This window comes from Oncorhynchus mykiss, chromosome 29, assembly GCF_057628025.1.
Source record: "Oncorhynchus mykiss isolate SJ-2025 chromosome 29, ASM5762802v1, whole genome shotgun sequence".
Taxonomy (NCBI): domain Eukaryota; kingdom Metazoa; phylum Chordata; class Actinopteri; order Salmoniformes; family Salmonidae; genus Oncorhynchus; species Oncorhynchus mykiss.
This window is the reverse complement of record NC_143050.1, coordinates 18,353,401-18,376,339: the sequence shown is the minus strand read 5'-3', so window position 1 is coordinate 18,376,339 and position 22,939 is coordinate 18,353,401. Positions and strand designations below refer to the sequence as shown.

The 22,939-nt window shown below is 42.3% G+C and overlaps 2 protein-coding genes across 7 annotated transcripts; both read right to left on the bottom strand.

The window, feature by feature from the left end:
- Positions 1 to 2,640: 2,640 nt before the first annotated feature.
- Positions 2,641 to 9,620, bottom strand: LOC110509989 (vacuolar protein sorting-associated protein 51 homolog). Its single transcript, XM_021591244.3, has 11 exons — positions 9,316 to 9,620; positions 8,036 to 8,165; positions 7,753 to 7,899; positions 6,784 to 7,003; positions 4,979 to 5,900; positions 4,624 to 4,839; positions 4,382 to 4,465; positions 4,138 to 4,272; positions 3,853 to 3,974; positions 3,608 to 3,695; positions 2,641 to 3,508 (listed from the first exon to the last, which is right to left on the bottom strand). The coding sequence occupies exons 1-11, from the start codon at positions 9,511 to 9,513 to the stop codon at positions 3,248 to 3,250; spliced, it is 2,523 nt and encodes an 840-aa protein (XP_021446919.3). The 5' UTR covers positions 9,514 to 9,620; the 3' UTR covers positions 2,641 to 3,247.
- A 100-nt stretch (positions 9,621 to 9,720) lies between these two features.
- On the bottom strand, positions 9,721 to 18,962 carry LOC110509991 (FERM domain-containing protein 8). Of its 6 annotated transcripts, none has more exons than XM_021591246.3 (11): positions 18,617 to 18,962; positions 18,203 to 18,290; positions 17,887 to 18,054; positions 16,264 to 16,365; positions 15,920 to 15,978; positions 13,905 to 14,071; positions 13,573 to 13,788; positions 13,341 to 13,464; positions 12,981 to 13,130; positions 12,640 to 12,865; positions 9,721 to 11,367 (listed from the first exon to the last, which is right to left on the bottom strand). In XM_021591246.3, exons 2-11 carry the CDS (start codon positions 18,288 to 18,290, stop codon positions 11,255 to 11,257), a joined length of 1,413 nt encoding a protein of 470 aa, XP_021446921.2. In that variant the 5' UTR covers positions 18,617 to 18,962; the 3' UTR covers positions 9,721 to 11,254. The 6 variants fall into 6 exon arrangements, with proteins under 6 accessions (XP_021446921.2, XP_021446923.2, XP_090082818.1 ...); XM_021591248.3 differs by having other exon boundaries at positions 18,671 to 18,948; XM_090226692.1 differs by having other exon boundaries at positions 9,721 to 10,878; positions 18,671 to 18,948.
- Positions 18,963 to 22,939: the final 3,977 nt, after the last annotated feature.

The window sequence follows — 22,939 nt, the reverse complement described above, 5'->3', positions numbered from 1 at the left end:
TTCCACCCAGATCAATCAAACCTGCCAGAAACACACAGGGGTAACTGACGATTGACATTGGAACCCACTGCTTAAAAAGCATTACTATAGAGAGCAATAGTAATGGAGTCTTTTTGTGGGCACTAACCCGCCATGGTTCGTTGGGCAATTTAGGAATTTCGTTTTTGAAGGGTGTTTCTATAAATGCCAAAAATAAAGTATGTGGTAAACACAGGTTTAGGAGATCTCCTATGAGATCATCTTCATCAGCTAATGTCACTTTTTGTGAATAGTGGAGGTGCATAAAGATGGCGGCCCCCATGGACGTGTTTAACTATTCTTGTGGGGACCAGAAGTCCCCACAAGAATAGTGAACAAAAAAACATTTGACCAACTGGGGATATTTTGTTAGTCCCCACAAGGTCAAATGCTATTTCTAGGGGGTTTAGCGTTAAGGTTAGCATTAGTGTTAAAATTAGGGTTAAGGTTAGGAGCTAGGGTTAGATTTAGGGTTAGGAGCTAGGGTTAGGTTTAAGGTTTTCAGGTTAATGTTAGGGGTAAGGTTAGGGATAGGGTTATGGTAAGGTTTAGGGAAAATTGTATTTTGAATGAGATTGAATAGTGTCCCCACAAGGTCAGTTATACAAGACTTTGTGCACTTACCACAAATTCCTTTTACTCAGTTCGCTGTATTGTGCTTTGCTATCCGTTACTCTTTTCCTGTATGATGATAAGCAGAGTATACATGATCCCAATTCTAGCACCAAGACAGCAACACTTTAAAATAAAAAAGTAGATTGTGCTGATTTGTTGGCACATTGAACCATATCGTGCTCCGTAGTTAAAAAAAACAAATAGGTGGATAGTGCTAACACAATGATGTCATAACTTAATCCCGCCATCTTTATGCATGTTTGCCATTTTGAAGCATTTATATAATAATAAAAAAACATAAAATATAGTCTTCAATATTCATAAAGGTCATGTTTACTGACTGATATTATATCATAGACCAAAACGTCTGAGATCTTATAAGCCTGTGTTAACCTTATTTTAAGTGTTTATCCAAAAACCCAATTCTTTCTCCATACATTTTCATTTTCTGAACGAATCAGAGTAACTCATTTAGGACTACAAGCTGGCGAGTTTTATTGCACCCACCAACCCTAAAATACAGTTTATGGGGTACGTGAGTCTTGATCCATCTTTCAGCACCATACCCTCAGACAGCTACAGGTAAGACAGAGACAAGTATATCAGCCAAATCTCACATGACAACACAGTCAATCGACAAGAACTCAAAGGTATTCCTAATTAATAGCTGGTCTCACCAAGGGGTCCCATAGCTGGGCTGTGGAGGGAAGGACAGGGGGCCACTGGAGCACGCTGGCCGCAGGGGAGCGACACACACAGCAGGTAAAGCACCGTCAGGGGCAGGAAGACAGGGATGCAGGTGGCACCGTCAGGGGCAGGAAGACAGGGATGCAGGTGGCACCTTCAAGGGAGAAGAAGTGAGGTGAGTTGAGAAGACTGACAGAGTGGGTTGAGAAGACTGACTGAGAGTAGGTGCGAGATGGGATTGCGCAATATCCCTTTTTAACAGGGATGCAGGTGGCACCGTCAGGGGCAGGAAGACAGGGATGCAGGTGGCACTGTCAGGGGCAGGAAGACAGGAATGCAGGTGGCACCGTCAGGGGCAGGAAGACAGGAATGCAGGTGGCACCGTCAGGGGCAGGAAGACAGGGATGCAGGTGGCACCTTCAGGGGCAGGAAGACAGGGATGCAGGTGGCACCGTCAGGGGCAGGAAGACAGGGATGCAGGTGGCACCGTCAGGGGAGAAGAAGTGAGGTGAGTTGAGAAGACTGACTGAGAGTGGGTTGAGAAGACTGACTGAGAGTGGGTGCGAGATGGGATTGCGCAATATCCCTTTTTAAAGTGAACATACAAAATGAGTATTATTTTTATTAAAACACACACTATTGGACTCACCCAAAGTCCCTCCAAATTCCCTTTCTGCTTGTGAGGATTTTTGTTTGTTTAGCTTCATGATCTGTCTCCTGTGAGCATTTTAAAAGGAGGACACTGGTAGACAGCATTCTAAAGGTAAATCTGTATAGGCAGCTCCATTTCGGAGCCTCTGAATGTATTTGGACTAGTATAGACTGTAATGGTCGTACTGTATTGTTGAGAAATAAAAACATAACTCAGAGCCAAAATAGTTTCTCTATAGCGTAATAAGGATACGATTCGATTGAATTACCAAAGTCATAGACAGATTATTCAACAAAATAGCCCCTCTGAACATGTCCCATCTCTAAACCAATGAGATTAAGCCATGGCCATCAGAAGAGCGTGGAAGGGAGTGTTAAAACCAATCAAATTTACGCTAGGGCGGTGACCACCTTTATCAAACGGCTGAGAAAAGTGATGGTCAAATTCCTACGGTACACCTTTTTACTCGACTGCGCGCTTATTGGTTGCTAGAGACGGGACTCATGCTTATGAAATTTATGGAAGTACCGATGTTGCACATTTCCAATGATTCCAGTCATTGATTCAAACTACGATCAATCAATCATGATTGAAAAATAAATTGAAAAACAAAATAATTGAGATCACATGACCTTGAAGGTAGGAGAGGCAACTCAGTACCTCATCTGTTTATGAATGAAACATTTTTTTATTACACCATATTACCACGTTACAATTTTAGTAATTAGCAAACAAATGATTATAGATGCACCCCACCCAAACATCATAATTTAAACAGGCAACCCAATTCTGATACTTTTTCCACTAATTGGTCTTTTGACCAATCACATCAGATATTTTCACATCCTCTCTCCCAAGGGGTTGGTACAAAGTGGATGTTTCCCGTTTTTCAGGGATACAATATTTTTAACCAAAGCTTCCGTTTCCCCTGAAAAAACAGATGTGGGAAATCCGCTCAGGTGTCTTTTTATGCCTGCCACACTAGGTTATTTCAAATCAGATCTTTTTCAGAGCTGATCCGATTGGTAAAAATACCAATTAAAAATCAGAATTGGTCTGGGTGTCTACATGCAGCAATAGTAAGTAACCTTAATCCTCCTACTGATACCACATTTACATCATGGGAATCCAGTGTGTCCAGCAAAATACCTATTTTTTAAGTCTTCCAGTTCAGTTGACTTCAATGTTCTTTTTTTTGGTTTTAAACTCTGTTACACACCATTCAATTTCACCATTGCATTTCACCAGTTCCTCAACCAATGTGACCTCTAGCCTTTAACCTCTCTCACAGATGACCTCGATGACGCTCTGCTCCATGGGAGCTGGGTCCAGACAGCGGTGGGCAGTGCTGCCCACTATCTCATCGAGCAGGAAGTGGACCAGGTTCTCATCGGAGACGAAGCGCCAGAGGTACATCTGCAGGTAGTGGCAGTCCACCTGAATCTGTTGCAGGCCATAACGACCAAAGGTACGCAGGCGGACACACTCCAGGAACGTCTTCAGACTGATCTTTATGATTCCCGTCAACACAGAGACCTGAGAGCAGAGAGATCAAGACAGAAAGAGTTGAGGCAATAAAAAGGCTAATGGAGGGGGGGGGCAGGAAACCAGAGCTCTGTGTCCAAAACCACTCACCTTGTTAAACTCCACAGGACTGAATATTTCAACCCGCTCAGAGAAGAGCTTATGTATATTACTCAGGAGATTGGTATCCATAGGAGCACTGCAGAAAGACAAAACCATTCTTAAATCTTTATCCATTGGGGAAGATAGCAATCATCCTAACATTTGACTGACCCTGCCAAACCTCCACACATTGTGATGCAGTGTATATTATGTTATTATAAACATAGTGTGTTAGGCAACTGTAGTTTAGGTACCTAGGTGTGTAGCTAGGGGCGTAGCGGGTTTGCTGCCTCGAACTGCTATAGACGGAGAAGGTCCTTTTGCTGGAGTCACTGCTGTGGGCTTTCCTCACCCCCTCCTCATAGAGAAGACCCACCTGAAGGGCAACACAGGGAGAGACAGATCAGGGAGGTAGTAAAGCTGTTAAGATTCCTAGCACTGATGTTGCTTTTGTCCACTCACAATTATACAGTAATTACAGTTTACCCACAGTGTAAAGCATGTTTACCAAAGGGTTTTAAATAGATACCGGGCGCTACCTGCACATCAATAGAGGTGGTGTCCTCCACCACTCTCTTCATCACAGCACGGACATTCCGTGGCTCGATGGTGTTGACCCAGTCTCGTGTCTCCACACTCTTTCTCAGCATCTGGGATATGATCAGGCCCTGAACCTGTCCACAGCAACAGAGAAGGGGTCAGCAGAGAAATAGAAGGACGAGGCCTGAAGTGGCCATTTGCAGAAATAGTCATTTGTTGGTAAGAAGTTGGGAAAATGTGTACCTTGACATAATGGTTCAGTAGCTTCTGTGCTGCCTCTCTGGCCTCTCCACATAAAGCTGTGACTGCAGTTACAGGAGAGTGATGCTGTGAACACAAGATAAACGAGAGAATATAACAGCATTTGTAGTAGCATGTGATACACATTTCTCATGACTAAAGAGGACTTATCATTTGCACAATTTTTTCTTACATTCCCATCAATTGTCTTCAAGAAATCTTCAGAGGTTCATTGGCACATTTACCTGCACAAGAAACTGTTCGTCTGTGAGGGTGAGAATGTAGGTGATGGTGGAGGTTTCATAGTCCAGGCAGAGGCGTGACAGCAGCAGTAGGAGGGCAGGGGGTGTAGAGCCGCCCCGGTCTCCTGCACTCTCACAGAACTGACGCGAGGACTGGCACACAAACATAATGAAGTTAACCACCAGGCTCTCACGCACACCGTGGCTACAAAACTCCCCCTGAAGAAAGAGAGAGAGGAGAAAAAGACCCAACCGGGATGTCAATGTTAACATACAGTTAGTTACATAAATGGCATTAAAAAATATATATGGGGCCAACTAACTAAGCACCAATAGCATGAATATTCATCTAGCTCACCTTGAAGTAAGGCTTGTTGGAGAAGGTGATGTCCTTTGCAGTAAAAAGGTGCACGGATGCCAGGACTGACTTAATCTGATTGAGAATGGAGGCAGACAGAGTGGAGAGGAGCTCTGGCAAGCTGGCCGGAGCATCTTTCCCAGTGGCTGACCCCCCTAGATGAGACCCACCTCCGGCAGAGCTTCCACCCAGCCGAGGGGCTGCTAGGGCCTGCCTCACGTCTGTCAGGCTGTTCAGGTAGAAGCTCTGCAGGGCTGCCAGGTACTGCTTGATCCTCTCCCTGGCTGCTCGCACTACGATCTCAGTCCCCTGGCTGGGCACAGCAGACCCAGGCAGCAGTTTGGCCACGGCTTGCAGCCTGCGGTGGAAACGATCCAGAGCCCGGACCAGGAGAGAGTTGTCTCCAACACTTTTCTCCTCCTGTATCCTCCTCTCAACCAGGGAGAAGTAGCGGGTGGCCAGTGCATCCACAAAAGCATGCAGCTTGCCAATAGCCATCTGGGGGATGTTTTTGGAGGCCAGCTCACCCTCTTGCGGACGGTTGACAAACAACTCTCGGTACGAGGCAATGACCAAGCAAAGGCTGCTGACGAATTCATTGCAACCTCTGTCTATGAATTCCAAAATATCAGTCCTTGAGCTGGGAGAGAGGAAGGGATTATTTAGAGAGGAGGGGCCAGTGGGAGATCCAGCAGTGGGTTCAACTGACAATCTGCGGGCGGGGCCAGTGTAGGGATCTGTCACTGCTGTGGGTCCAGAGGACAATGGTGGTCTCAGCTCCGCTTCCAGTCCTAGGAGGTCTGCTTCCAATCGTGACTGGGCGTGACTCAGGAACTTGTCACAGAGTTCCTCTGCCGGCTCATCCAGCTGCAGCAGAAGCTCCACACACTCTGAAAGGTCCTTCGCACTCGAACCTCCATCTCTGCAAACACATGCAACACCAAACAAAGATGAAGCATTCATGCAGTTATAGTGTAGTATTAACCACGTTTCCATCCACAATTTTTATGCGAGTAAAGTCATAACGTACAAAACAAAATCACGACAGCTGTGATGGAAACAGGAAGTTTCGATTACATTTTATAAATGGCGACATGTTGGGATCTTTTTGTTAATTCAAATTAATTATGTGAGAAATGGCGGTAGAAACGCCTTTATGCACAAATATTAATATAATAACCATCATATCGAAGTCATGCGATGATATGGTGTGTGGTCCTCCCACTACGACTCGGGAAATCATGCAGTTTATTACGCTACAGATGAAATATGTTTTTATGAACTCATAGGGTGCTGAAAGTGCACGGTGACGAGCTCGATGCTCTTTTCCAATAAATATCGAGGGTCTTATTGACATGATGATCGATGCTTGACTGCCATTTGACAAATAAAAATATTCTCGCTCGTATCCATAATAATCTCATCAACCACACTGTATCTGTGAGCTGTTGACTAGAGCGCATGTCAACAGCTCACAGATACAGTGTGGTTGATGAGATTTTTTTTTTTACAAAACTATCGGTAGAGCTGAAAATACGATGGAAACACAGTTTATATTTTTATTTTGTACATGAAAACGAAAGTGAAAAAGTACATTTTGTGTGCACTACGTCATCAAGCACTGATTTTTAATCAAGTCAATTTCGTGGAAACACACGACTGGTGGGAATATGCGCATATTTTCTTTAAGTGAATGGAAACCTAGCTACTGCTATATAATATGAACCAGAAATTAAAATTAAAACACCATTGTTTTGCAACCATACCAAAGTGAATACCAACTGAACGTTTCCTGAGACTCCTACCTGAATTTCTGCCTAAGCTCCTGTGCCAACTTGTCCATGATGGCATGACAGTCATCCTGGATGCCCCTGAAGGAGGGCATGTGGCTGTACTGCTGCAGCACGCAGCGGGCACGACGATGGGAGCTCACTGCCTGGGCATAGGCCTGCAGCTCCAGGCACTTATTCAGCCTGGCAGGCAGCTCAAACAGGAACTGCAGCTTCCTCAGGAGAGTGTGGACTCCTGGGTGAGGGATGGGGGGGGGGGCTGCGTTTAGACAGGCTGCCCAATTCAAATATTTTTCCCACTAATTGGTCTTTTCACCAATCACATTTTTTTCAGAGCTGATCTGATGGTCAAATGACCAATTCGTGAAAAAAATATCAGAATTGGGCTGTCTGTCTTTAACACCGTAGTAGCCAATAATGCGTATAAACCCTGGATGACTGACAGAGGGCGCTGTATTGAAGACACTGCCCAGCCATCTTGGTACTCGTCCTCCATTGTGAAGCTATAAAAATGCATTTATTAATGTCTACATTAGTTATTGACACGTTTACTCTATTACAGACAGCTACATGCATACTTTAATGATATTATGTGAGCTAAACATAAAAATAAAATGTAAAATGTATATAAAAACATTGTCCTTCAAGTATTTCAATAAAAATCACTTCAATACAAATTACTTAAGTACTTTTGTCCTTAAAACATTTAATTGAAATACTGTAGAATTCAATTCATTCCTATGGAGGACTGCTCCTACCGGGGAGTGTCAATATGGCCAACCGATGGCTTCAAAGACTCAATGGCCAATACATAGCATCAGCAATCTAGGGTTTATATACATCATTAGTAGTAGCGTATTATGAAGTTGTTCACAGTCCACACAAGTAGTCTTACAATGATAGATATATGACCAAGAAATACGATTTGTTTATCTATTTTTCATTTCAGGCGGTGGAGGCGTCACCTCGGGTTTCATTACCAACCTGACAGTTTGGTGATCTGTGCATGCTGGTCCTGAAGAGTCCCACTGATGCGTGCACTGAAATCTGTGATAGAAGCCATGTTGGTAGAGAGACAGTCCATTTCATCCTCCATCTTCTTAAAATCATTCTTCATTTTTCTGATTGTGTCTAGTAGGAGAAGATGATGACATTCATTAATTCATCACATGGTACAGTATGTGCACAGAACAGAGTGAGACCAACATGATCCAATTCAACAACATGATGTCCAACGCATTGCATACACTATCCCCTATTGTCTTACCTGTGGCAGAGATGAACTTGTTGTAGTTCTCATACACCAATGTCTGCATGTCACTGTCCAAGGAGCGGATCTGCTTGACCATGCAGGTCTCCTGGTCCATCAGCTCTCCAAGGGAACATTCTCTCCTGAGCTGCAGACACCAGTAGGACTCAAAGGTCAGTTTGAAGACAACAGACAGCTACTCCACTACCTGGATGACACCAATCATTTCTATATACACTAGATGACAGGTGTTTTGTAGCCTCTATTTTGGCACTCCCTCACCATTGTAAAGAATATTTAGGAAGCTATATAAATGTATTTATTAATGTCTAAATTTGCTTTTGTTACGTTTATTCTATTACAGACACCTTAATGCATACTTTTAAATGATACCATACAAATTAAATATACATATACACTACCGTTCAAAAGTTTGGGGTCACTTAGAAATGTCCTTGTTTTTTAAAGAAAAACAATTTTTTTGTCCTTACAAATAACATCAAATTGATCAGCAATACAGTGTAGACATTGTTAATGTTGTAAATGACTATTGTTTTATTGCTTCTTTAATCAGAACAACAGTTGTCAGCTGTGCTAACATAATTGCAAAAGGGTTTTCTAATGATCAATTAGCCTTTTAAAATGATAAACTTGTATTAGCTAACAACGTGCCATTGGAACACAGGAGTGATGGTTGCTGATAATGGGCCTCTGTACGCCTATGTAGATATTCCATTAAAAATCTGCCGTTTACAGCTACAATAGTAATTTACAACATTAACAATGTCTACACTGTATTGCTGATCAATTTGATGTTATTTTAAATCGACAAAAGTGTGATTTTCTTTCAAAACAACATTTCTAAATGACCCCAAACTTTTGAACGGTAGGGCATATACAAGCAAAGTATCATTTTTGGAAAGTTCAAATCTTTCTGTTCCCACTACAACAAAAAAATACTTAAATACATGTAATTTTTATAATACATTTAATTAAAATACTGTAGAAGAATTATATTATTTCCTATAGAGGACTGCGTCTTCTGGGGAGTGCCAATATGGCCGACCGGTGCCTTCGAAGCCTGTCATTGGCCAATACATTGCGTCAGCAATCCAGGGTCTTGTTTATATACACCACTTGGTGACACCATTGAGAGACAAGCAGTTGGCTCCTTGTACGGTAAAATAATAGCAATCCTTTGCCACTGTAAAAGCAATTTTTGCCTTTCACTTATTGTCTTATGGTCAGTGAATAGCGAACTAAATATGTCGCATCCAGACACAGAAACTGGATTTTACCTTATTGAGATAAACCTCAGGATCGAAATGCGGCCCGTTGATATCGCAAGGATCCATGGACTCAGCTTGATCCACGGTCTTTCCTTCCTCGTTCAGCCCGTAGTAGAGCTTCAACATACCGTGCACTCTGCGCTTCCGCGCTGGGTCGGAGTCAGGTGGGGTGGTGCCCGGAGCCGTAGCATTAATATCCCCGTCCATTTCGAGCGAATATCTGCGAAACAAACCAAATAATAGCTAGCTAAATACAACTGACAGCCACCTAAACAGACAACCAGCTATGTGCACCGACACTACCAAACCTGCGAGAGAATTACTGTACTGTCATGACGAGATGCTTGTAAAACACGAGCCAGTAGGTGGCAGCAAGGACTCAAGGAATACAAAAGCAAGACATTAAGGCTCGGATATGGACAAACGTTTTTATTGTAAAAATGAACAAAAAAAAGTTTCAAATAAAAATATAAAAATCTCAGTTTCACCGTTTTGTCAAAACAGTATAAAGCTGAATAAAAATGTATTATGGGTTTGACTAAACCTACAGCCACTTGTTTAGTTTGGTAGTGCACATTATAGAAATTACAAAAAAAACAGTGAAGTTAAAGGGTTTGATATATTTGACTGTCTCAATGTGTACACACGAGGTCATGTAAATTTATAGCAAAACGAGCAGATAAAAAGGAATATAGTAACATTCTGATCATGTTTGACAAACAAGGCGACACAAATACCAGGTTAGTCTCTCAATGCCAAATTACTGAAACAAAAGGCACTTGGTCTTTTTGTACAGAGACTACATTGTGAATGAATAAGGCTTCAAATTACCCAATGCCTAATTTGTGTGAGAAAGACAGATTGGTGTATGAGAGTCAAAAGGTATTACTCCAATAATATCAATAATTACCAAACGTAAAAACACTACAGTATTTCAGTACAGTCTAAGATAGTCATGTGCACAAAAAAAGCAAGAGTACACTACAAGTGTTTTAAGAAAGCTTGACTTAAGAACAATGAATTTGACCATTTTGTTGTTCTGATTATTTTGTAGGTTTGCATAATTGACAATATCAGTTATAACAGTGGAAACCACATTCTTCCGTTTGTATGAACACTAAATTGCATCAGAGATATACAGTAGAATCACTCCTCTCAAACTGACACTGAGGAGATGCCAGCAGAAAACATCCTCTTTTTGAATGGATAGCTCCTAAGTCAAACTGCCCTTGCATGTTGTACAATATAACAATAACAAAAAGTGAAATCTAAACCCACTTGGAAAAGGGTGCAGTCTGGAATATGGTTGACCTTGTGATTTCTGGGAGGAGGACACAGATTCGGTCTCTCATGGTCATCATGGACTGTATGTTTAGCACATAGCATCATAGACTACTGCAGGAGACATGTTTGTTTTGGTACAGAAACTGAGGTTTGAGCAATATAGTTGCAGAGCCTTCAATATCGCCCTCCTTTTAGACAATACAATGCCCCGTGCTGTTTGGTTTCCCAAGAGTGTTGCATACGTCTCAATGGGTGATACTGTACGTAGTCATAGTAGATCAATTCCATCTGAGGGAGAACAGTAAAAAAAAGGTCCCTTATCACAAGGGTAAAGACACAAAGTGGTGCAACTGTGAATGTTACCATCACTCCACAGTTTCATATTAAAACTACCAATAGGTAGCCGGTTCAACTTGACCTGTGAAGCAACGACACATCACTTTGCAGCACCTAAAGAATGCCAATATTCTCATGTAACTTCATATACACACAATTATGCATAAATATTTATTCACACTTAGATCCCACTCTTGGTCCATTGTGTTTTCACAAACAAGATAAATGACAACTCTTTGCATATCTTTTTCCTCTCGCAATCTTAACATGCATGTTCAGTTTTGGTCTCCAGTTAGCACATAGCAGTGCCTATACTGGAGATGGAGGATCACCGTTGCTCCAAACTCTCTTGCACTTGTACTGCGGAATATGTTGGTGGCTGTGCCTGCCTGGTGAAGAAGGAAGCAGCCCGCTTTGGTTTCAGACGTTTGATTTCTTTACCTGCCGTGTCAACAAATACATTTAACAGTTAGTTTTACAACCTTACCTGATATCAAACAAGTGAAACTTACACTACCTGGCCAAAAGAATGTGGACACCTGCTCATCAAATGTCTCGTTCCAAAATCATTGGCATTAATATGGTCCCCCCTTTGCTGCTATAACAGCCTCCACTCTTCTTGGAAGGCTTTCCACTAGATGTTGGAACATTGCTGCGGGGATTTGCTTCCATTCAGCCACAAGGGCATGAGTGAGGTTCGGGCACTGATGTTGGGTAATTAAGGCTGGCTCGCAGTCGGGGTTCCAATTCATCCCAAAGGTGTTCAATGGGGTTGAGGTGAGGGCTCTGTGCAGGCCAATCAAGTCCTTCTACATCGATCTTGACAAACCATTTCTGTTTAGAAATGTACACGTGGGAAATTAAGAAGAAATATAAATAATGCTGGAAAGGGACTTCCCCCAAACTGTTGTCACAAAATTTGAAGCACAGAATCGTCAGAGTTCCAGTGAAGGGAAATCTTAACGCTAACGGGCCTAGCCTGAAACATGGAAAACAGCTCCAGACCATTATTACACCTCCACCAAACTTTACAGTTACCGGTCTCCTGGCATCCGCCAAAACCAGATTTGTCCGCCAAGTGCGAGTCATCACTCCAGAGAGCGTGTTTCTATTGCTCCAGAGTTCAATGGCGGCGAGCTTTATACCACGCCAGCCGACGCTTGGCATTGCGCATGGTGATCTTAGGCTTGTGTGTGGCTGCTCGGCCATGGAAACCCATTTCATGAAGCTCCCCGATGAAGAGTTCTTGTGTTGGCGTTACTTCCAGAGGCAGTTTAGAACTCGGTAGTGATTGTTGCAACTGATGACAGACGTTTTTTACGGCGGGCCCGTTCTGTGAATTTGTGTGGCCTACCACTTTGTGGCTGAGCCGTTGTTGATCCTAGACGCTTCCACTTTACAATAACAGCACTTACAGTTGACAGCAGCAGCTCTAGCAGGGCAGACATTTGATGAACTGACTTGTTGGAAAGGTCGTATCCTATGACGGGGCCACATTGAAAGTCACTGAGCTCTTCAGCACGGGCCAGTCTACTTTCCATGTTTGTCTATGGAGATTGCATGTCTGTGATCGATTTTACACATCGGTCAGCAACGGTGTGGCTGAAATGGCCAAATCCACTAATTTGAAGGGGTGTTCACATACTTTGTGTATATGGATGGTTAATACTGACTAAATTAATGGCATGCATGAGTCTCCCTCCCCAGACTAACCATTGTCCACATAGCTGATGGTGTTCAGTGTATGGACCCGACTGCAGACCACACTGTTCTGCCTACGCAGTTTGCCACGGCGACCGTTCCCTTCACCACTGCCCCCCGCCTGTCCAGCAGGCTGATGGGATGGACCGACAGCGCCGTCTGTTTCCGTGGTCGTCCCGCCTTCGGCTGCAGAACGTAGCTCCACACAGAACTCGATAAGGCCGCTCATAAGCTCTGCCTAGAGGTACAAGGAGGGAACAAAGACTAGTAGGAATTCTGGTAACGTCAAGGGAATCTATGGCCGCCTACTAAGGAAAAGCAAAATGGGAAATGGAGAAGTTATCTTTTATTACTTGTTTTGAGTAGATCTTCAGTAACTTGTTGACAGGGGTGCCAGCCTCCTCCCCATCAAATTCGAGCCACAGGATGTGTGAGTCACCCTCCCCTTCAGGGTAGCTGTGGTCCCAAGACAGCTCACTGAAGCGCAGGCCCAGGAGCACGTGCTGTCATGGAGTAGGGATGTGAGAGAGAGAGGCAGAAAGGGAGAGGGTTGGGTCAGTCAGTGAAAAGTATTTTTGCGTTGATAAAGGATCCCTCTGGTTCATGCCAATACTTAAAATCACACAGAATAAAAAAATTAAAAAAAGTTATATTCTGCTTGTTATGGAAAGGAATTATCATTCATTTTAACTTGACATTATTCCAGGTCTCACCTTCTCTTTGACGTCCATTACATACACCCCCTCCAGACTGATCCCCACATTGACAGCTTTCCGTCCTGCTCTATAAAGAATACCCTGGGCTGGCTTGTCAATCTCCCCCGAGAAAAAAGCACACCTGCCCAGAAAAAAAAACACACCAGCGAGACGTGATGCAAGTGGCACATGAAGATAGAAACTGAATGTGTTCCATGCACCATGCAGTTGAGGCTATTTTGTTCCTTACCCGTAGTAAGGCAGAGAGTGGCATGAGCTGAGGTACTGGCGTAGATGCTGAGTGGGCTCCAGGGGGGTGCTGCCTGAGGTGCTGATCTTGCGATATTCCTCCAACAGGTTAAGCTCTAGCCCTGCCTGACGGCCCCCTTTCCCCCTCAGGGTAGAGAACAGCCCCCCACCTCCCCCTGAAACATGTACAGGCAGGAAGGATATCAGCTTCTTCTCCCTGAGTTGGGAGAAGAGGGGCAATAATCAGGGTATGCAGCCAGGTATTGAAAAAAAATGAGTTATACAACATTACTCCAGCAAGAGGCAGATGTTCAAATCCCTGGCATAGTTTACCTTAAAGCAGCAGTGGCTTTCTGGTCATCCAGACCAATTCCCAGCTCCAGAGCAAAAGACAGTGCGCCCAAACCCATCCAAGTCTCAGGGTCACAGGGGAAGCGGCCCGCGAGGATGTTAACCCGTGCCTCATCATAAAGGAGTCTCAACACCCCCTCGTCTTCAATCTAGAGGGAAAGGCCATGCAATGACAGGTGGAATAAAGGAGGATGCAAACAGAAACGAGGGAATTTGGGTAATTTCTATGTAAAAGGACCCATGAGCACCAACATGTGAAGTTCATAAGAGCATCTCAAATTGAGTGTCAAATGAAAGTTATATTTGAGAAATTAAGGCATATACATATTTTTAAAACATTTTCCATTCTAAAATTAAGAATAAGCAACAGCTTTGATTTCTGGTCAAACAAATAGAAAAACAAAACATTACCAGAAAGGCTTAAAAAGGTATTAGAAATACATCTAAAACAATGTTGAAGACCCATGCCAACGAATAAACACATATTTAGTTAAAGAAATTGTTCTGCCTTCTGTAAGTTTAAGAAAAATTCCATTGTGCCTTAAAATTCCATTACCAAAACCCCACATATCTTTTAAGATATTTTCTCATTTCTCTCCCTCATGAGAAAGGATAATGAAAGTTCACAAGGCAGACCTATCAATTAGTGTTTTTACTGATATTAATTTTGTTGATGAATTAAGTGATTAAAACTCAATTCCATTAACGATTTGGTAACGGAATTTCAGCAATTGAATTGGCTATAATTGGAAATCATTAGTAATCAAACCACAGTTGTGTTCACAAGCTTGGACAGTAAATAAGAGTATCGTTTAGTGCAGTAAAGAAAAGTATCATAGTAATGTACAGTAGAGTAATGTTCAGAACACAATAACGTACTCTATTGTAATTTACCTTGATGGGTCAGATTTGGTCCAGTCCAAATAAATGTGGTTTTGTTTAGGGACAGATCTCATTAAAATAATAGCCAGTGTGTAGAATAATACCCAAATATGCAAAGGAGGATAGCATATTCACGCTTTTTCTACCCATTTAAAAGATACCATGAAGAGAAGGACATTCATAACCATAATTACGCAATTATGCTGCAGTAGTTTGTGTCGGGGGGCTAGGGTTAGTCTGTTATATCTGGAGTATTTCTCCCGTCTTATCCGGTGTCCTGTGTTAATTTAAGTATGCTCTCTCCAATTCTCTCACGGAGGACCTGAGCCCTAGGACCATGCATCAGGACTACCTGGCATGATGACTCCTTGTTGTCCCCAGTCCACCTGGCCGTGCTGCTGCTCCAGTTTCAACTGTTCTGCCTGCAGCTATGGAACCTTGACCTGTTCACTGTGATTACTATTATTTGACTATGCTGGTCATTTATGAAAATGTGAACATCTTGGCCATGTTCTGTTATAATCTCCACCTGGCACAGTCAGAAGAGGACTGGCCACCCCTCATAGCCTGGTTCCTCTCTAGGTTTTGGCCTTTCTACAGAGTTTTTCCTTGCCACCGTGCTTCTACACCTGCATTGCTTGCCGTTTTAGGCTGGGTTTCTGTACAGCACTGATATGTCAGCTGATGTAAGAAGGGCTATATAAAAAATGTGATGTATAGTACAGATCAGGGACTCATGATGAAATTCCATTACCGAGTGTAAATCACCTTCACTTAGACTACTGTAGGTCAATAACCAAAATATACTTTTTCAAAGTTAGTTTCATGTCATAGCTGACACCCCATTTGTTATGTAGACATTGTTGAATCTTAATTCAGAGCAGATATTTAACAGTTATTGGAAAACATGGAAACAAAATAACAGGAGATTTTACAGAAATTCTTTGACCAATCTCAGCATCTTTTCTGAGGGTTGGTGCTAGAGTACTCTGGGTGTGTGTCTACAACCAGGAAAGTATAATCTATCCATTTGACAATACAACCTTACTGATATTAAGGAAAATGTTTTCCCCAGCAGCTTCATGTAAAGTTTGAGAAAATGGAACAAGTAGCACCTGCAGCTCTTTAGACTTGGGATAAAACACATTCCTTCTGTACTGCAGGCTCGGCTCATCTGGAGAAAAGAAATACAGCATGAAGGTATTACAGAACATTTTATATGATGGCAGATGTACAGTTTAGTATTAGTGATGTTGGGTCAGAGTTAACAGGAAGTCAGGTTGACAAAGCAATATGAATTCAGCAGTGGGGATGAAAAAAATGTAACAATTGGGGGGGGGGGGAAATAATATGGAGACAAAATATGAATCTGCTCAAAATACAGAAACAAATTTAAAATAAAAACAATTGTGTTTTTTGTAACAGTCATCCCTACACACAGAGACACAGGCAGTCTCACCTTGAGATATGTCCTCCTCCGAGGCCTCAGTGAAGCGATACAGAAGGTCCTGCCACTGGCGGCACAGTTTGTAAGGCTGATGCTTCGGCTTTAACTGCAGTTCTGAGAGAGGAGGAAAAGGCAGGATGTAGACAATCAAATGTCATTATTTATGAAAGGATGAATAAACATTCTCATGGTATAATAGAGATCAAATGATTGGCATGACAAAGCATGCTAATCTTTCACACTATAGTCACAAGCTATAGACTTGGCTTAGACTAATTTTGCTGTAGTGATCTCTTCCATATTTTCAAGAGAGAAGCATACAAACGGGCAACGTTCCACTTATGGCCCAAGGGCTTTCTACAATCTTCACACATACATGATACTAGAGGTCAACCAATTATGATTTTTCAACGCCTATACAGATTATTGGAGGACCAAAAAAAGCCAATTAAATCGGACGATTTTTAAAAATGTATTTGTAATAATGACAATTACAGCAATACTGAATTAACACTTATTTTAACTTAATACAATACATCAACAAAAATCTATTTAGCCTCAAATAAATAAATGTTCAATTTGGCTTAAATAATGCAAAAGTGTTGGAGAAGTAAAAGTGCAATGTGTGCCATGTAACATTTGAGTTCCTTGCTCAGAACATGAGAACATTTGATAGCTGGTGGTTCCTTTTAACATGAGTCTTTAATATTCCCAGGTAAGAGGTTTTAGGTTGTAGTTAATATAGTATTTATAGGACTATTTCTCTCTATACCATTTGTATTTCATATACCTTTGACTATTGGATGTTCTTATAGGCACTTTAGTATTGCCAGTGTAACAGTATAGCTTCTGTCCCTCTCCTCGCTCCTCCCTGGGCTCGAACCAGGAACACAACAGCCACCCTCGAAGCAGCGTTACCCATGCAGAGCAAGGGGAACAGCTACTCCAAGTCTCAGAGCGAGTGACGTTTGAAACGCTATTAGCACGCACCCCGCTAACTAGCTAGCCATTTCACATCGGTTACACCAGCCATTAGGCTGATAGGCTTGAAGTCATAAACAGCGCTGTGCTTGCAAAGAGCTTCTGGCAAAACGCACAAAAGTGCTGTTTGAATGAATACTTACGAGCCTGCTGCTGCCTACCATCGCTCAGACTGCTCTATCAAATCATAGACTTAAACATAATAACACACATAAATACGAGCCATAGGTCATTAATGTGGTCGAATCCGGAAATTATAATTTCGAAAACAAAACGTTTATTATTTAAGTGAAATACGGAACCGTTCGGTATTTTATCTAATGGGTGGCATCCCGAAGTCTTATAATTCATCAAAATCGGCATCCAAAAATACAGATTTCCGATTATGAAAACTTGAAATCAGCCCTAATTAAATCGGCCATTCCGATTAATCGGTCGACCTCTACATGATACAGTGAGCCATGGTACTAGACCAGCCACAACACTATTCCTTTGTAATACAAATCAGCCTGGTTAAATCAGCAAAAATGTCAAATGAATGACCCAGTTGTTTATATTAAAATAACAGCACAGCATGTGCAGCACAGCTGTTTGAGGGCTAGGGGAGGAGGAAGAGTGGTGCATTAGCTGCATTACAGAGAGAGCTGTCATTACCGAGCAGAGGAGAGCAGAGCCAGAAGGCAAAGACATCCATCGCCGAATCAGGAATGTGGAGAGCCTCCCTGACACTGTGGCCTAGCTCCTGGACACTCACACAGCCAACCCCTTCCACACACAAGTGTACAGCACTGTCACCCACCAGGTACACAAGCACATCTTGAGCTGTAGGAGAAAACACACGGAGGGAAGTTGACATAACACTAACATTAACGCAAAACACAATCTTGGATCTTCCAAATATGAAAACACACAGAGGGACAAAACAATATTACATTGTAAACACCAGACTGAAAGAAAGAAGGGAACTGACCGCGGGTGACTGAGGAGGCCACACTTCCCCTCTGTGATTTACCCTCCGATGGTTCTGGAGGAAACCTCCCACACTCATCTCCTTCCATCTATGTAGGACAAATATTAAATAGGGTTTTATTTAAGGTTATCCAGCAAATTCACGGACACACTTAACGTTAGACATTTCAGAGGCTACGTTGGTTGCTAGAAGCTAACTATATTCTATATCAAGGCTCTGATTTACTCGTCGTTTTTAAGTCGTAAGAAAATAGTAATTGCTAACGTTAGCCGCCAGCTTTTGACAGGCGGGATAGCGACATTTCACATCTAGCACCCTGCGCGAACAGTAGCTATTCGTACACGAGCTATGTTAGCTAGCTAGTTACTAGTAGCAAGAAGTCAGCGGTGCGCTAAACCAGTAAGATTCAACTACCTTCTTTTAATGACGAGGTGGTATTGACAGTGTATAACAACCTCAACAGTTTACCAGCAAACTGACAACTCTGGGGAACTGCGTCCACCGCGGTCCAGACTCCAATCCGGAAGTGTCGAGACAGTAAAAACAAATATTTTATACGTAAACCAAGATAAACCACAGCCTGTCGTTTCCAATTGTAACAAATTAGTCATAGTAGGCAGAACAAGCAAGGAGGTGGGCAGAGCCAAGCAAGCTCCTATTGGCGTGTTCTACTAGCATATATCTGCACATGTCCATTAGGGACTTGGGAAGAGTCTTTCTTTTCCAAACGCAGTTACGCCAAAACCACGCCCCGTTATTCAAAGAGACGTTCTACTACGCTCCCATTGGCTAGTTAGCGTTGTCTCACTCACAGGCAATTAGCGCTGAGACCGTGCCTACTTAACGTTACTAGCTCGTTATTTGAAGTTGTTAATTTATCGTTAGTAGTCTATTTTCCGGTAAAAGCATATGCTTATTATTCATACTTTCTCAAATATTTACTCTGCTACAGCCATTGAATCTGTCTTTGAGCGTCAATGGACGTTAATGGCTAGCTTGGTCCACGACGTTATGTTGTTATATTTTTCAATCTTGAAATACAAGGGCACATGTTATTAATCAGTGACTGGAATTTCGCGCTAGGTGATATTCACTTCCGGACTTGGTGGTGGCTCAAAGCGTTGTAGAACGCCCCTCTGAATAACGGGGAGTGATTTTGGTTTAACTGCGTTGGGGAAAAGAAAGTCGCGTTAGGAAACCCCTACTCTGTGCAGTGCGCGTGTGCAATAGCTCAATTCGCCTTTGCACAACTTCTAAACGCGATTTTTAAAAACTTTAAATATACAAAACTTAATCCACTATTTTCACAACAGATTGTAGTTTTGGGAACAGAAAACTGTATTGAGATCAAATGATTCATCGATGAGAAAATGTGCAGAATGTCGGACAAAATCCATCTCGTTCCATCTTCTCCCACTGCCCGCCATCGGGCTTCCTCTCACTACCATATTTGGTAGTGAGTGAAAACGCCAAGTAGATGCTTCACATTTATACATCCAGTGAAATATCTGTCTCATTGTTCTTTGGTAAAAATGTTCATATTTTTGTTGTTGTGCAGCTCAACTTTTATGGTGCATTACCGCCATCTATCGTTCTGGAATTGTAGTTTGTTGCTTAACTATTATTCTGTGTTTAGATATAATTGAGCAATTATGCTAAAACCAGAGGCGGTGTGAGCACTGTGTCTAGAGCAGAAGCAATACAATTGAACTCGCCTAATGGGATAGGGGAACACTGTCTGTCTAGCTATTCGAAATACATTTGGGTTATATCGCTACTTGATAGAAATGTATACATTACGTAAGGGGGCTGGCTATGCGTTCTATGGAAAATAATGAACCACGTTGAAGGCGTGTTCCACGACTTTCTAGAGTGGAACTGAACTTCTACGGAGTTGCATTATTTTCCATACAACGCAGACTCCAGAGTTGATTTAACCATTGCTATAATTTAACACATTTGCCACCAGAAATGTGTTCAACATCCACTGAAGTAGCTAGCTGGCAATTTGACTACATAGCTACAGTAGTTGCCGTGGTAACCATTCAAACAGACTTGCTAGTTTAGCTAACCAACCCATCAGTCCAAGCTTGCCATTATGAAAATCCAATTCAACAATGGCAGTAATGTTTTCAATTTGACTTTTACTTTCAAAAGCAGCTCAAACATAGAACATGTAAAAATGAACTATAACCATTGAATTCTACTTGCAAAAATACCTGCAATTATAAACTGGGTGGTTTTGAGCCCTGAATGCTGATTGGCTGACATCCGTGGTATATCAGACTGTATACCACAGTTATGACGAAACATTTATTTGTTTACTATTCTAATTATGTTGGTAACCATTTATAATAGCAATAAGGCAACTCAGCAGTTTTTAGTATATGACCAAAATACCATGGCTAAGTATTCAGTTCTAGATAATTTATTATAACATGGGAGAGAGGGGGCAAAGGGCAGGTCGAGGATAGGCAGAGGTTCGTAACCAGGTCAGAGTCCGACAAGTACAGGACGGCAGGTAGAGGTCGGTAATCCAAAACAGCTTCAATAGGGGACAGAATGGTCAGACCCAGAAGGACGCGAAAACACACTAGTAAGACTTGACAAGACGAACTGGCAACAGACCAGCAAAAAACAAAAAAACAAAAACAAAGGTATAAATATACAGGGGATAATGGAGGAAAATGGGAGACACCTGGGGGGGGGTGGAGACAAGCACAAGACAGGTGAAACAGATCAGGGTGTGACACTAAGGGCTTTGCAACAGCTGTGGTATATCAGACCGTGTTTGACAAAGCATTTATTTTTACTGCTCTAATTACTTTGGTAACCAGTTTATAATAGCAATAAGGCACCTTAGGGGTTTGTGATTTTTGGCCAATATACCACGGCTAAGGGCTGTATTCAGGCACTCCGCATTGCGTCGTGATTAAGAACAGCCCTGACCCATGGTATATTGTCCATATACCACACCCCCCTTGGGCCTTATTGCTTACAACTGGGTTGTTCGAGCCCTGAATTCTGATTGGCTGACAGCCGTGGTATATTTAAACAATAAGGCCAGATTAGGTTTGTTACATATGGCCAATATACCATGGCTAAGAGCTGTTCTTATGCACACCGCAATGCGGAGTGCCGGGACACAGCCCTTAGCCGTGGTATATTGGCCATATATCACAAACCTCTGAGGTGCCTTATTGCTATGATAAACGGGTTACCAATGTAATTAGAGCAGTAAAAATACATGTTTTGTCATACCCTTGGTACAGTGCCTTGCGAAAGTATTCGGCCCCCTTGAACTTTGCGACCTTTTGCCACATTTCAGGCTTCAAACATAAAGATATAAAACTGTATTTTTTTCTGAAGAATCAACAACAAGTGGGACACAATCATGAAGTGGAACGACATTTATTGGATATTTCAAACTTTTTTAACAAATCAAAAACTGAAAAATTGGGCGTGCAAAATTATTCAGCCCCTTTACTTTCAGTGCAGCAAACTCTCTCCAGAAGTTCAGTGAGGATCTCTGAATGATCCAATGTTGACCTAAATGACTAATGATGATAAATACAATCCACCTGTGTGTAATCAAGTCTCCGTATAAAGGCACCTGCACTGTGATCGTCTCAGAGGTCTGTTAAAAGCACAGAGAGCATCATGAAGAACAAGGAACACACCAGGCAGGTCCGAGATACTGTTGTGAAGAAGTTTAAAGCGGGATTTGGATACAAAAAGATTTCCCAAGCTTTAAACATCCCAAGGAGCACTGTGCAAGCGATAATATTGAAATGGAAGGAGCATCAGACCACTGCAAATCTACCAAGACCTGGCCGTCCCTCTAAACTTTCAGCTCATACAAGGAGAAGACTGATCAGAGATGCAGCCAAGAGGCCCATGATCACTCTGGATGAACTGCAGAGATCTACAGCTGAGGTGGGAGACTCTGTCCATAGGACAACAATCAGTCGTATATTGCACAAATCTGGCCTTTATGGAAGAGTGGCAAGAAGAAAGCCATTTCTTAAAGATATCCATAAAAAGTGTTGTTTAAAGTTTGCCACAAGCCACCTGGGAGACACACCAAACATGTGGAAGAAGGTGCTCTGGTCAGATGAAACCAAAATTGAACTTTTTGGCAACAATGCAAAACGTTATGTTTGGCGTAAAAGCAACACAGCTCATCACCCTGAACACACCATACCCACTGTCAAACAGGTGGTGGTAGCATCATGGTTTGGGCCTGCTTTTCTTCAGCAGGGACAGGGAAGATGGTTAAAATTGATGGGAAGATGGATGGAGCCAAATACAGGACCATTCTGGAAGAAAACCTGATGGAGTCTGCAAAAGACCTGAGACTGGGACGGAGATTTGTCTTCCAACAAGACAATGATCCAAAACATAAAGCAAAATCTACAATGGAATGGTTCAAAAATAAACATTTCCAGGTGTTAGAATGGCCAAGTCAAAGTCCAGACTTGAATCCAATCGAGAATCTGTGGAAAGAACTGAAAACTGCTGTTCACAAATGCTCTCCATCCAACCTCACTGAGCTCGAGCTGTTTTGCAAGGAGGAATGGGAAAAAATTTCAGTCTCTCGATGTGCAAAACTGATAGACATACCCCAAGCGACTTACAGCTGTAATCGCAGCAAAAGGTGGCGCTACAAAGTATTAACTTAAGGGGGCTGAATAATTTTGCACGCCCAATTTTTCAGTTTTTGAATTGTTAAAAAAG